The sequence below is a fragment of the Salvelinus fontinalis genome, chromosome 1, assembly GCF_029448725.1.
Source record: "Salvelinus fontinalis isolate EN_2023a chromosome 1, ASM2944872v1, whole genome shotgun sequence".
NCBI classification, from domain to species: domain Eukaryota; kingdom Metazoa; phylum Chordata; class Actinopteri; order Salmoniformes; family Salmonidae; genus Salvelinus; species Salvelinus fontinalis.
Window position 1 is genome coordinate 77153642 of NC_074665.1, and position 16825 is coordinate 77170466.

Consider the following 16825-nt stretch of genomic DNA (forward strand, 5'->3'; position numbering starts at 1 on the left):
ATTCTATGTTACAACTGCCTAACATCATCACTGTTCCAACTGCCTAACATATTCTCTGTTACAACTGCCTACATCATCTCTGTTACAACTGCCCAACATCATCACTGTTACAACTGCCTAACATCATCTCTGTTACAACTGCCTAACATCATCTCTGTTACAACTGCCTAACATCCTCACTGTTACAACTGCCTAACATCATCTCTGTTACAACTGCCTAACATCATCACTGTTACAACTGCCTAACATCATCTCTGTTCCAACTGCCTAACATCATCTTTGTTCCAACTGCCTAACATCATCACTGTTCCAACTGCCTAACATCATCACTGTTCCAACTGCCTAACATCATCACTGTTCCAACTGCCTAACATCATCTCTGTTACAACTGCCTAACATCATCACTATTCCAACTGCCTAACATCATATCTGTTCCAACTGCCTAACATCATATCTGTTCCAACTGCCTAACATCATATCTGTTTCAACTGCCTAACATCATCACTGTTACAACTGCCTAACATCATCACTGTTACAACTGCCTAACATCATCACTGTTCCAACTGCCTAACATCATATCTGTTCCAACTGCCTAACATCATATCTGTTTCAACTGCCTAACATCATCACTGTTACAACTGCCTAACATCATCACTGTTCCAACTGCCTAACATATTCTATGTTACAACTGCCTAACATCATCACTGTTACAACTGCCTAACATCATCACTGTTCCAACTGCCTAAAATATTCTATGTTACAACTGCCTAACATCATCATTGTTCCAACTGCCTAACATATTCTCTGTTACAACTGTCTAACATCATCACTGTTACAACTGCCTACATCATCTCTGTTACAACTGCCTAACATCATCACTGTTACAACTGCCTAACATCATCTCTGTTACAACTGCCTAACATAATCACTGTTACAACTGTCTTACATATTCTCTGTTACAACTGCCTGACATCATCACTGTTCCAACTGCCTAACATATTCTCTGTTACAACTGCCTACATCGTATATGTTCCAACTGCCTAACATCATCACTGTTTCAACTGCCTAACATCATCTCTGTTCCAACTGCCTAACATCATTTCTGGTCCAACTGCCTAACATCATCACTGTTACAACTGCCTAACATCATCTCTGTTCCAACTGCCTAACATCATCTCTGTTCCAACTGCCTAACATCATCACTGTTCCAACTTCCTAACATCATCTCTGTTCCAACTGCCTAACATCATCACTGTTACAACTGCCTAACATCATCTCTATTCCAACTGCCTAACATCATCACTGTTCCAACTGCCTAACATCATCTCTGTTCCAACTGCCTAACATCATCACTGTTACAACTGCCTAACATCCTCACTGTTACAACTGCCTAACATCATCTCTGTTCCAACTGCCTAACATCATCACTGTTACAACTGCCTAACATCATCTCTATTCCAACTGCCTAACATCATCTCTGTTCCAACTGCCTAACATCATCTTTGTTCCAACTGCCTAACATCATCACTGTTACAACTGCCTAACATCATCTCTGTTACAACTGCCTAACATCATCTCTGTTACAACTGCCTAACATCATCTCTGTTCCAACTGCCTAACATCATCACTGTTCCAACTGCCTAACATTACCACTGTTCCAACTGCCTAACATCATATCTGTTCCAGCTGCCAAACATCATATCTGTTCCAACTGCCTAACATCATCACTGTTCCAACTGCCTAACATCATCACTGTTTCAACTGCCTAACATCATCTCTGTTCCAACTGCCTAACATCATCACTGTTCAAACTGCCTAACATCATCACTGTTCCAACTGCCTAACATCATCTCTGTTCCAACTGCCTAACATCATATCTGTTCCAACTGCCTAAGATCATCACTGTTCCAACTGCCTAACATCATCACTGTTCCAACTGCCTAACATCATCTCTGTTCCAACTGCATAACATCATCTCTGTTCCAACTGCCTAACATCATCACTGTTCCAACTGCCTAACATCATCACTGTTACAACTGCCTAACATCATCACTGTTACAACTGCCTAACATATTCTCTGTTACAACTGCCTAACATCATCTCTGTTCCAACTGCCTAACATATTCTCTGTTACAACTGCCTACATCATCTCTGTTACAACTGCCTAACATCATCACTGTTACAACTGCCTAACATATTCTATGTTACAACTGCCTAACATCATCACTGTTCCAACTGCCTAACATATTCTCTGTTACAACTGCCTACATCATCTCTGTTACAACTGCCTAACATCATCACTGTTACAACTGCCTAACATCATCACTGTTCCAACTGCCTTACATATTCTCTGTTACAACTGCCTGACATCATCACTGTTCCAACTGCCTAACATCATCACTGTTCCAACTGCCTAACATATTCTCTGTTACAACTGCCTACATCATATATGTTCCAACTGCCTAACATCATCACTGTTTCAACTGCCGAACATCATCACTGTTACAACTGCCTAACATCATCACTGTTACAACTGCCTAACATATTCTATGTTACAACTGCCTAACATCCTCACTGTTCCAACTGCCTAACATATTCTCCGTTACAACTGCCTAACATCATCACTGTTCCAACTGCCTAACATATTCTCTGTTACAACTGCCTAACATCATCACTGTTCCAACTGCCTAACATCATCACTGTTACAACTGCCTAACATCATCTCTGTTACAACTGCCTAACATCATCTCTGTTACAACTGCCTAACATCATCTCTGTTACAACTGCCTAACATCATCTCTGTTACAACTGCCTAACATATTCTCTGTTCCAACTGCCTAACATCATTTCTGGTCCAACTGCCTAACATCATCACTGTTACAACTGCCTAACATCATCTCTGTTCCAACTGCCTAACATCATCTCTGTTCCAACTGCCTAACATCATCACTCTTCCAACTGCCTAACATCATCTCTGTTCCAGCTGCCTAACATCATCACTGTTACAACTGCCTAACATCATCTCTATTCCAACTGCCTAACATCATCACTGTTCCAACTGCCTAACATCATCTCTGTTCCAACTGCCTAACATCATCACTGTTACAACTGCCTAACATCCTCACTGTTACAGCTGCCTAACATCATCTCTGTTCCAACTGCCTAACATCATCTCTGTTCCAACTGCCTAACATCATCACTCTTCCAACTGCCTAACATCATCACTGTTACAACTGCCTAACATCCTCACTGTTACAACTGCCTAACATCATCTCTGTTCCAACTGCCTAACATCATCACTGTTACAACTGCCTAACATCATCTCTATTCCAACTGCCTAACATCATCTCTGTTCCAACTGCCTAACATCATCTTTGTTCCAACTGCCTAACATCATCACTGTTCCAACTGCCTAACATCATCACTGTTCCAACTGCCTAACATCATCTCTGTTACAACTGCCTAACATCATCACTATTCCAACTGCCTAACATCATATCTGTTCCAACTGCCTAACATCATATCTGTTCCAACTGCCTAACATCATATCTGTTTCAACTGCCTAACATCATCACTGTTACAACTGCCTAACATCATCACTGTTACAACTGCCTAACATCATCACTGTTACAACTGCCTACAGCATCTCTGTTACAACTGCCTAACATCATCACTGTTACAACTGCCTAACATCATCTCTGTTACAACTGCCTAACATCATCTCTGTTCCAACTGCCTAACATAATCACTGTTACAACTGTCTTACATATTCTCTGTTACAACTGCCTGACATCATCACTGTTCCAACTGCCTAACATCATCACTGTTCCAACTGCCTAACATCATCACTGTTACAACTGCCTAACATAATCACTGTTACAAATGCCTAACATCATCACTGTTACAAATGCCTAACATCATCACTGTTACAACTGCCTAACATCATCTCTGTTACAACTGCCTAACATCATCTCTGTTCCAACTGCCTAACATCATCACTCTTCCAACTGCCTAACATCATCTCTGTTCCAACTGCCTAACATCATCACTGTTACAACTGCCTAACATCATCTCTATTCCAACTGCCTAACATCATCTCTGTTCCAACTGCCTAACATCATCACTGTTACAACTGCCTAACATCCTCACTGTTACAACTGCCTAACATCATCTCTGTTCCAACTGCCTAACATCATCACTGTTACAACTGCCTAACATCATCTCTATTCCAACTGCCTAACATCATCTCTGTTCCAACTGCCTAACATCATCTTTGTTCCAACTGCCTAACATCATCACTGTTCCAACTGCCTAACATCATCACTGTTCCAACTGCCTAACATCATCTCTGTTACAACTGCCTAACATCATCACTATTCCAACTGCCTAACATCATATCTGTTCCAACTGCCTAACATCATATCTGTTCCAACTGCCTAACATCATATCTGTTTCAACTGCCTAACATCATCACTGTTACAACTGCCTAACATCATCACTGTTACAACTGCCTAACATCATCACTGTTACAACTGCCTAACATCATCACTGTTACAACTGCCTACAGCATCTCTGTTACAACTGCCTAACATCATCACTGTTACAACTGCCTAACATCATCTCTGTTACAACTGCCTAACATCATCTCTGTTCCAACTGCCTAACATAATCACTGTTACAACTGTCTTACATATTCTCTGTTACAACTGCCTGACATCATCACTGTTCCAACTGCCTAACATCATCACTGTTCCAACTGCCTAACATCATCACTGTTACAACTGCCTAACATAATCACTGTTACAAATGCCTAACATCATCACTGTTACAACTGCCTAACATCATCTCTGTTACAACTGCCTAACATAATCACTGTTACAAATGCCAAACATATTCTCTGTTACAACTGCCTAACATCATCTCTGTTCCAACTGCCTAACATCATCACTGTTACAACTGCCTAACATCATCTCTGTTACAACTGCCTAACATAATCACTGTTACAACTGTATTACATATTCTCTGTTACAACTGCCAGACATCATCACTGTTCCAACTGCCTAACATAATCACTGTTACAACTGCCTAACATCATCTCTGTTACAACTGCCTAACATCATCTCTGTTACAACTGCCTAACATAATCACTGTTCCAACTGCCTAACATCATCTCTGTTACAACTGCCTAACATAATCACTGTTACAAATGCCTAACATATTCTCTGTTACAACTGCCTACATCGTATATGTTCCAACTGCCTAACATCATCACTGTTCCAACTGCCTAACATCATTTCTGGTCCAACTGCCTAACATCATCACTGTTACAACTGCCTAACATCATCTCTGTTCCAACTGCCTAACATCATCTCTGTTCCAACTGCCTAACATCATCTCTGTTCCAACTGCCTAACATCATCACTGTTCCAACTGCCTAACATCATCTCTGTTCCAACTGCCTAACATCATCTCTGTTCCAACTGCCTAACATCATTTCTGGTCCAACTGCCTAACATCATCACTGTTACAACTGCCTAACATCATCTCTGTTCCAACTGCCTAACATCATCTCTGTTCCAACTGCCTAACATCATCTCTGTTCCAACTGCCTAACATCATCACTGTTCCAACTGCCTAAAATTCTCTGTTCCAACTGCCTAACATCATCACTGTTACAACTGCCTAACATCATCTCTATTCCAACTGCCTAACATCATCACTGTTCCAACTGCCTAACATCATCTCTGTTCCAACTGCCTAACATCATCTCTGTTCCAACTGCCTAACATCATCACTGTTACAACTGCCTAACATCCTCACTGTTACAACTGCCTAACATCATCTCTGTTCCAACTGCCTAACATCATCACTGTTACAACTGCCTGACATCATCACTGTTCCAACTGCCTAACATCATCACTGTTACAACTGCCTAACATCATCTCTATTCCAACTGCCTAACATCATCTCTGTTCCAACTGCCTAACATCATCTTTGTTCCAACTGCCTAACATCATCACTGTTACAACTGCCTAACATCATCTCTATTACAACTGCCTGCATCATATATGTTCCAACTGCCTAACATCATCACTGTTTCAACTGCCTAACATCATCTCTGTTCCAACTGCCTAACATCATCACTGTTACAACTGCCTAACATCATCTCTGTTCCAACTGCCTGACATCATCACTGTTACAACTGCCTGACATCATCACTGTTCCAACTGCCTAACATCATCACTGTTACAACTGCCTAACATCATCTCTGTTCCAACTGCCTAACATCATCACTGTTACAACTGCCTAACATCATCACTGTTCCAACTGCCTAACATCATCACTGTTACAACTGCCTAACATCATCTCTGTTCCAACTGCCTAACATCATCTATGTTCCAACTGCCTAACATCATCACTGTTACAACTGCCTAACATCATCTCTGTTCCAACTGCCTAACATCATCACTGTTACAACTGCCTGACATCATCACTGTTCCAACTGCCTAACATCATCACTGTTACAACTGCCTAACATCATCTCTATTCCAACTGCCTAACATCATCTCTGTTCCAACTGCCTAACATCATCTTTGTTCCAACTGCCTAACATCATCACTGTTACAACTGCCTAACATCATCTCTATTACAACTGCCTACATCATATATGTTCCAACTGCCTAACATCATCACTGTTTCAACTGCCTAACATCATCTCTGTTCCAACTGCCTAACATCATTTCTGGTCCAACTGCCTAACATCATCACTGTTACAACTGCCTAACATCATCTCTGTTCCAACTGCCTAACATCATCTCTGTTCCAACTGCCTAACATCATCTCTGTTCCAACTGCCTAACATCATCACTGTTCCAACTGCCTAACATCATCTCTGTTCCAACTGCCTAACATCATCACTGTTACAACTGCCTAACATCATCTCTATTCCAACTGCCTAACATCATCACTGTTCCAACTGCCTAACATCATCTCTGTTCCAACTGCCTAACATCATCACTGTTACAACTGCCTAACATCCTCACTGTTACAACTGCCTAACATCATCTCTATTCCAACTGCCTAACATCATCTCTGTTCCAACTGCCTAACATCATCTCTCTTCCAACTGCCTAACATCATTTCTGGTCCAACTGCCTAACATCATCTCTGTTACAACTGCCTAACATCATCTCTGTTACAACTGCCTAACATCATCACTATTCCAACTGCCTAACATCATATCTGTTCCAACTGCCTACATCATATCTGTTCCAACTGCCTAACATCATATCTGTTCCAACTGCCTAACATCATCACTGTTCCAACTGCCTAACATATTCTCTGCTACAACTGCCTACATCATATCTGTTCCAACTGCCTAACATCATCACTGTTCCAACTGCCTAACATCATCTATGTTCCAACTGCCTAACATCATCTCTGTTCCAACTGCCTAACATCTCACTGTTACAACTGCCTAACATCATCTCTGTTCCAACTGCCTAACATCTCACTGTTCCAACTGCCTAACATCATCTCTGTTCCAACTGCCTAACATCATCTCTGTTCCAACTGCCTAACATCATCACTGTTCCAACTGCTTAAAATCATATCTGTTCCAACTGCCTAACATCATCACTGTTCCAACTTTCTAACATCATCACTGTTACAACTGCTCTTCATCATCACTGTTACAACTGCCTAACATCATCACTGTTACAACTGCCTAACATATTCTATGTTACAACTGCCTAAAATCATCACTGTTCCAACTGCCTAACATCATCTCTATTCCAACTGCCTAACATCATCACTGTTCCAACTGCCTAACAACATCTCTGTTCCAACTGCCTAACATCGTCACTGTTCCAACTGCCTAACATATTCTCTGTTACAACTGCCTAACATCATCACTGTTCCAACTGCCTAACATCATCTCTGTTCCAACTGCCTAACATCATCACTGTTCCAACTGCCTAACATCATCTCTGTTACAACTGCCTAACATCATCTCTGTTCCAACTGCCTAACATCATCACTGTTCCAACTGCCTAACATCATCTCTGTTCCAACTGCCTAACATCATCACTGTTACAACTGCCTAACATCATCTCTATTCCAACTGCCTAACATCATCACTGTTCCAACTGCCTAACAACATCTCTGTTCCAACTGCCTAACAACATCACTGTTACAACTGCCTAACATCATCTCTGTTCCAACTGCCTAACATCATCTCTGTTCCAACTGCCTAACATCATCTCTGTTCCAACTGCCTAACATCATCACTGTTCTAACTGCCTAACATCATCACTGTTCCAACTGCCTAACATCATCTCTGTTCCAACTGCCTAACATCATCTCTGTTCCAACTGCCTAACATCATCACTGTTCCAACTGCCTAACATATTCTCTGTTACAACTGCCTAACATCATCTCTGTTACAACTGCCTAACATCATCACTGTTACAACTGCCTTACATATTCTCTGTTACAACTGCCTAACATCATCTCTGTTCCAACTGCCTAACATCATCTCTGTTCCAACTGCCTAACATCATCACTGTTCCAACTGCCTAACATCATCTCTGTTCCAACTGCCTAACATCATCTCTGTTCCAACTGCCTAACATCATCACTGTTCCAACTGCCTAACATATTCTCTGTTACAACTGCCTACATCATCTCTGTTACAACTGTCTAACATCATCTCTGTTACAACTGCCTAACATCATCTCTGTTACAACTGCCTAACATCATCTCTGTTACAACTGCCTAACATCATCTCTGTTACAACTGCATAACATCATCACTGTTACAACTGCCTAACATCATCACTGTTACAACTGCCTAACATCATCTCTGTTACAACTGTCTAACATCATCTCTGTTACAACTGTCTAACATCATCTCTGTTAAAACTGCCTAACATCATCTCTGTTACAACTGCCTAAAATCATCACTGTTCCAACTGCCTAACATCATCACTGTTACAACTGCCTAACATCATCTCTGTTACAACTGCCTAACATCATCTCTGTTACAACTGCCTAACATCGTCACTGTTACAACTGCCTAACATATTTTCTGTTACAACTGCCTAACATCATCACTGTTCCAACTGCCTAACATCATCTCTGTTCCAACTGCCTAACATCATCACTGTTCCAACTGCCTAACATCATCTCTGTTACAACTGCCTAACATCATCTCTGTTCCAACTGCCTAACATCATCACTGTTCCAACTGCCTAACATCATCTCTGTTCCAACTGCCTAACATCATCACTGTTACAACTGCCTAACATCATCTCTATTCCAACTGCCTAACATCATCACTGTTACAACTGCCTAACAACATCTCTGTTCCAACTGCCTAACAACATCACTGTTACAACTGCCTAACATCATCTCTGTTCCAACTGCCTAACATCATCTCTGTTCCAACTGCCTAACATCATCTCTGTTCTAACTGCCTAACATCATCACTGTTCCAACTGCCTAACATCATCTCTGTTCCAACTGCCTAACATCATCTCTGTTCCAACTGCCTAACATCATCACTGTTCCAACTGCCTAACATATTCTCTGTTACAACTGCCTACATCATCTCTGTTACAACTGTCTAACATCATCACTGTTACAACTGCCTAACATCATCTCTGTTACAACTGCCTAACATCATCACTGTTACAACTGCCTTACATATTCTCTGTTACAACTGCCTAACATCATCTCTGTTCCAACTGCCTAACATCATCTCTGTTCCAACTGCCTAACATCATCACTGTTCCAACTGCCTAACATCATCTCTGTTCCAACTGCCTAACATCATCTCTGTTCCAACTGCCTAACATCATCACTGTTCCAACTGCCTAACATATTCTCTGTTACAACTGCCTACCTCATCTCTGTTACAACTGTCCAACATCATCTCTGTTACAACTGCCTAACATCATCTCTGTTACAACTGCCTAACATCATCTCTGTTACAACTGCCTAACATCATCTCTGTTACAACTGCATAACATCATCACTGTTACAACTGCCTAACATCATCTCTGTTACAACTGCCTAACATCATCACTGTTCCAACTGCCTAACATCATCACTGTTCCAACTGCCTAACATCATCTCTGTTACAACTGCCTGACATCATCACTGTTCCAACTGCCTAACATCATCTCTGTTACAACTGCCTGACATCATCACTGTTCCAACTGCCTAACATCATCACTGTTCCAACTGCCTAACATCATCTCTGTTACAACTGTCTAACATCATCTCTGTTACAACTGCCTAACATCATCTTTGTTCCAACTGCCTAACATCATCACTGTTACAACTGCCTAACATCATCACTGTTACAACTGCCTAACATCATCACTGTTCCAACTGCCTAACATCATCTCTGTTACAACTGCCTGACATCATCACTGTTCCAACTGCCTAACATCATCACTGTTCCAACTGCCTGACATCATCACTGTTCCAACTGCCTAACATCATCTCTGTTCCAACTGCCTAACATCATCACTGTTCCAACTGCCTAACATCATCTCTGTTACAACTGTCTAACATCATCTCTGTTACAACTGTCTAACATCATCTCTGTTACAACTGTCTAACATCATCTCTGTTACAACTGCCTAACATCATCTCTGTTACAACTGCCTAACATCATCACTGTTCCAACTGCCTAACATCATCACTGTTACAACTGCCTAACATCATCTCTGTTACAACTGCCTAACATCATCTCTGTTACAACTGCCTAACATCGTCACTGTTACAACTGCCTAACATATTTTCTGTTACAACGGCCTAACATCATCACTGTTCCAACTGCCTAACATCATCTCTGTTCCAACTGCCTAACATCATCACTGTTCCAACTGCCTAACATCATCTCTGTTACAACTGCCTAACATCATCTCTGATCCAACTGCCTAACATCATCACTGTTCCAACTGCCTAACATCATCTCTGTTCCAACTGCCTAACATCATCACTGTTACAACTGCCTAACATCATCTCTATTCCAACTGCCTAACATCATCACTGTTCCAACTGCCTAACAACATCTCTGTTCCAACTGCCTAACAACATCACTGTTACAACTGCCTAACATCATCTCTGTTCCAACTGCCTAACATCATCTCTGTTCCAACTGCCTAACATCATCTCTGTTCTAACTGCCTAACATCATCACTGTTCCAACTGCCTAACATCATCTCTGTTCCAACTGCCTAACATCATCTCTGTTCCAACTGCCTAACATCATCACTGTTCCAACTGCCTAACATATTCTCTGTTACAACTGCCTACATCATCTCTGTTACAACTGTCTAACATCATCACTGTTACAACTGCCTAACATCATCTCTGTTACAACTGCCTAACATCATCACTGTTACAACTGCCTTACATATTCTCTGTTACAACTGCCTAACATCATCTCTGTTCCAACTGCCTAACATCATCTCTGTTCCAACTGCCTAACATCATCACTGTTCCAACTGCCTAACATCATCTCTGTTCCAACTGCCTAACATCATCTCTGTTCCAACTGCCTAACATCATCACTGTTCCAACTGCCTAACATATTCTCTGTTACAACTGCCTACCTCATCTCTGTTACAACTGTCCAACATCATCTCTGTTACAACTGCCTAACATCATCTCTGTTACAACTGCCTAACATCATCTCTGTTACAACTGCCTAACATCATCTCTGTTACAACTGCATAACATCATCACTGTTACAACTGCCTAACATCATCACTGTTACAACTGCCTAACATCATCTCTGTTACAACTGTCTAACATCATCTCTGTTACAACTGTCTAACATCATCTCTGTTACAACTGCCTAACATCATCTCTGTTACAACTGCCTAACATCATCTCTGTTACAACTGCCTAACATCATCTCTGTTACAACTGCCTAACATCATCTCTGTTACAACTGCCTAACATCATCACTGTTCCAACTGCCTAACATCATCACTGTTCCAACTGCCTAACATCATCTCTGTTACAACTGCCTGACATCATCACTGTTCCAACTGCCTAACATCATCACTGTTCCAACTGCCTAACATCATCTCTGTTACAACTGTCTAACATCATCTCTGTTACAACTGCCTAACATCATCTTTGTTCCAACTGCCTAACATCATCACTGTTACAACTGCCTAACATCATCACTGTTACAACTGCCTAACATCATCACTGTTCCAACTGCCTAACATCATCTCTGTTACAACTGCCTGACATCATCACTGTTCCAACTGCCTAACATCATCACTGTTCCAACTGCCTGACATCATCACTGTTCCAACTGCCTAACATCATCTCTGTTCCAACTGCCTAACATCATCACTGTTCCAACTGCCTAACATCATCTCTGTTACAACTGTCTAACATCATCTCTGTTACAACTGTCTAACATCATCTCTGTTACAACTGTCTAACATCATCTCTGTTACAACTGCCTAACATCATCTCTGTTACAACTGCCTAACATCATCTCTGTTACAACTGTCTAACATCATCACTGTTCCAACTGCCTAACATATTCTCTGTTACAACTGCCTAACATCATCTCTGTTACAACTGCCTAACATATTCTCTGTTACAACTACCTGACATCATCACTGTTCCAACTGCCTAACATATTCTCGGTTACAACTGCATACATCATATATGTTCCAACTGCCTAACATCATCACTGTTTCAACTGCCTAACATCCTCACTGTTACAACTGCCTAACATCATTTCTGTTCCAACTGCCTAACATCATCTCTGTTCCAACTGCCTAACATCATCACTGTTACAACTGCCTAACATCATCTCTATTCCAACTGCCTAACATCATCTCTGTTCCAACTGCCTAACATCATCACTGTTACAACTGCCTAACATCATCTCTATTCCAACTGCCTAACATCATCTTTGTTCCAACTGCCTAACATCATATCTGTTCCAACTGCCTAACATAATCACTATTCCAACTGCCTAACATCATCACTGTTACAACTGCCTAACATCATCACTGTTCCAACTGCCTAACATCATCTCTGTTACAACTGCCTAACATCATCACTATTACAACTGCCTAACATCATCACTGTTCCAACTGCCTAACATCATCTCTGTTCCAACTGCCTAACATAATCACTATTACAACTGCCTAACATCATCACTGTTCCAACTGCCTAACATCATCTCTGTTACAACTGCCTAACATCATCACTATTCCAACTGCCTAACATCATATCTGTTCCAACTGCCTAACATCATCACTGTTCCAACTGCCTAACATCATCTCTGTTCCAACTGCCTAACATCATCACTGTTCCAACTGCCTAAAATATTCTCTGTTACAACTGCCTACATCATATCTGTTCCAACTGCCTAACATCATCACTGTTCCAACGGCCTAACATCATCTCTGTTCCAACTGCCTAACATCATCACCGTTACAACTGCCTAACATCATCACCGTTACAACTGCCTAACATCATCTCTGTTCCAACTGCCTAACATCATCTCTGTTCCAACTGCCTAACATCATCACTGTTCCAACTGCTTAAAATCATATCTGTTCCAACTGCCTAACATCATCACTGTTCCAACTGCCTAACATCATCTCTGTTCCAACTGCTCTTCATCATCTCTGTTCCAACTGCCTAACATCATCACTGTTACAACTGCCTAACACCATCTCTGTTCCAACTGCCTAACATCATCTCTGTTCCACCTGCCTAACATCATCACTGTTCCAACTGCCTGACATCATCTCTTTTCCAACTGCCTAACATCATCTCTGTTCCAACTGCCTAACATCATCACTGTTCCAACTGCCTAACATCATCTCTGTTCCAACTGCCTAACATCATCACTGTTTCAACTGCCTAACATCATCTCTGTTACAACTGCCTAACATCATATCTGTTACAACTGCCTAACATCATCTCTGTTCCAACTGCCAAACATCATCTCTGTTCCAACTGCCAAACATCATCACTGTTCCAACTGCCTAACATCATCACTGTTACAACTGCCTAACATCATCACTGTTCCAACTGCCTAACATCATCACTGTTCCAACTATCTAACATCATCTCTGTTCCAACTGCCTAACATCATCTCTGTTCCAACTGCCTAACATCATCACTGTTCCAACTGCCTAACATCATCTTTGTTCCAACTGCCTAACATCATCACTGTTCCAACTGCCTAACATCATCTCTGTTACAACTGCCTAACATCATCACTGTTCCAACTGCCTAACATCATCACTGTTCCAACTGCCTAACATCATCACTGTTCCAACTGCCTAACATCATCACTGTTTTAACTGCTGCTGATCTGAATGCCCTCTAGTCACGCCACCTTTCTCTTCTACTGTACTCTCCCTGTTGTTTCTACTCAGGATTCGACCTCGCTACCAACAGTCATTTCCTGTTCCTCACTGCCTCTTTCTGGTTGCCCCTATCCCCCCTCCACCATGCCCATTCTGACCTCCATCCCCACCTGCTTCTTCCTGCTCCTCCTTCCCCTGGTGGTGTCCTCTCTCTGGGTTTCATTCTCCAGCCAGCAGCCTCTCCTCTTGAAAAACCACACAGGACAGGTTAGTATTATAGACAATGATCATGATCACCATGTAGCTAGGGAGACACCGTAACACGTGCATCTTAACTGTCTCAAGTAGTTGAGGGAGATTTTAACAGAGGAGGAAGCCATTTTTGATGAACATAGAGACACCCCTCCACGGGTCCTTCCATTCTCCCCGCCTCACCTTTCCCAGAAAGCTTTGTTGTCCCGAGATCTTCCTCTTGGCCTCCGCCACTGGTCCCTGGACCCCCCTGCTGTCCTGGAAGCTGTTGCCCACTAACGAGACCCTCCAGCTAGGTACAGGTTCTCTCCTAGCCCCTTGTGGCTCCTGGAGCTCTGGGCATCTCCCATCTGCAGTAGCAGGGCCCGGCCTGCAGGGGGCTCCTCTCCTCCTCAGTGCCACACTGGGCATGCTCACATCATCACCTTGCCTCTCCTCCTTGCTCCTGGCTTTCTGAATGGCTTGAAGCTTACCGGCTGGGCCAGTCGCAGCAGAGTTTGTTGTCATGTCTTTGAAGGATGGTATCGTTGTATTTACGTCATTGAGTCCTTCGTCGCTGTCATAGCGCCTCTCCTCTTCCTCCTCTGTGGGATCAAGGGATCAATATAATACATTAGAAACTGTCAAGAGATCAGTTGTGGCACGACCATCTCAATCTCAGGCTCTATCTGATGACAGTGTAGAGTAGCTATATCGTAAAATAACTGTGGCCTTTACCTTTACCCTTTAGGCAACAAACTATCACACAGCACAGAGAGGCAGTGAAGACACCACACAAACTATCACACAGCACAGAGAGGCAGTGAAGACACCACACAAACTATCACACAGCACAGAGAGGCAGTGAAGACACCACACAAACTATCACACAGCACAGAGAGGCAGTGAAGACACCACACAAACTATCACACAGCACAGAGAGGCAGTGAAGACACCACACAAACTATCACACAGCACAGAGAGGTAGTGAAGACACCACACAAACTATCACACAGCACAGAGAGGCAGTGAAGACACCACACAAACTATCACACAGCACAGAGAGGCAGTGAAGACACCACACAAACTATCACACAGCACAGAGAGGCAGTGAAGACACCACACAAACTATCACACAGCACAGAGAGGCAGTGAAGACACCACACAAACTATTACACAGCACAGAGAGGCAGTGAAGACACCACACAAACTATCACACAGCACAGAGAGGCAGTGAAGACACCACACAAACTATCACACAGCACAGAGAGGCAGTGAAGACACCACACAAACTATCACACAGCACAGAGAGGCAGTGAAGACACCACACAAACTATTACACAGCACAGAGAGGCAGTGAAGACACCACACAAACTATCACACAGCACAGAGAGGCAGTGAAGACACCACACAAACTATCACACAGCACAGAGAGGCAGTGAAGACACCACACAAACTATCACACAGCACAGAGAGGCAGTGAAGACACCACACAAACTATCACACAGCACAGAGAGGCAGTGAAGACACCACACAAACTATCACATAGCACAGAGAGGCAGTGAAGACACCACACAAACTATCACACAGCACAGAGAGGCAGTGAAGACACCACACAAACTATCACACAGCACAGAGAGGCAGTGAAGACACCACACAAACTATCACACAGCACAGAGAGGCAGTGAAGACAAACAGTGTATATATATATATATATTAATTCATATATATTAATATATATATATATATATATATACACTGTTTGTCTTCACTGCCTCTCTGTATATATATGTATATACTGTAGAACACACTACTATGGTCAGTTGGCCACCCAGAAATCTATGGCCTTTTCAATAACTGCGGTCAAGGAAACCCAATGGTCCTGTCTTTCTCATGGACAGACAAACATCAGTACACACACACACAGACACAAATGCATGCACACACACTCAATCACACACGCATGCAAGCACACACACGCACACACTCATACACACTCACATATCAGATCTTTATTGGCAGCTGTGTGTGGCTGACTAAAGGGGTCGTGTCGGGTGTCGAGACGTTGCTGACACACTTGACATTTACACAACGTTCTCGTCAACACTCTCTCACACACACGTACACACACACACTGGATGTACACAATAGGGTCACATCAATTTGACATTATTGGGGAGGCGGGGACATTTCGTCTCTACTGGTTGGGTTGAGGGGGTGAAG

The 16825-nt window shown here is 42.3% G+C and overlaps 1 protein-coding gene across 6 annotated transcripts in view; it reads right to left on the reverse strand.

Moving 5' to 3' along the window:
- LOC129858529 (BAH and coiled-coil domain-containing protein 1-like) overlaps positions 1 to 16825 on the reverse strand; it is a 241545-nt gene that overhangs the window by 38483 nt on the left and 186237 nt on the right. For all 6 annotated transcript variants that reach the window (XM_055930490.1, XM_055928897.1, XM_055932074.1 and 3 more), the window contains exons 15-16: positions 14807 to 15207; positions 14542 to 14616 (exon numbers count right to left, since the gene is read on the reverse strand). In XM_055930490.1, coding sequence (XP_055786465.1) covers positions 14542 to 14616; positions 14807 to 15207 — 476 coding nt within the window. The remainder of the gene's footprint in view (positions 1 to 14541; positions 14617 to 14806; positions 15208 to 16825) is intronic.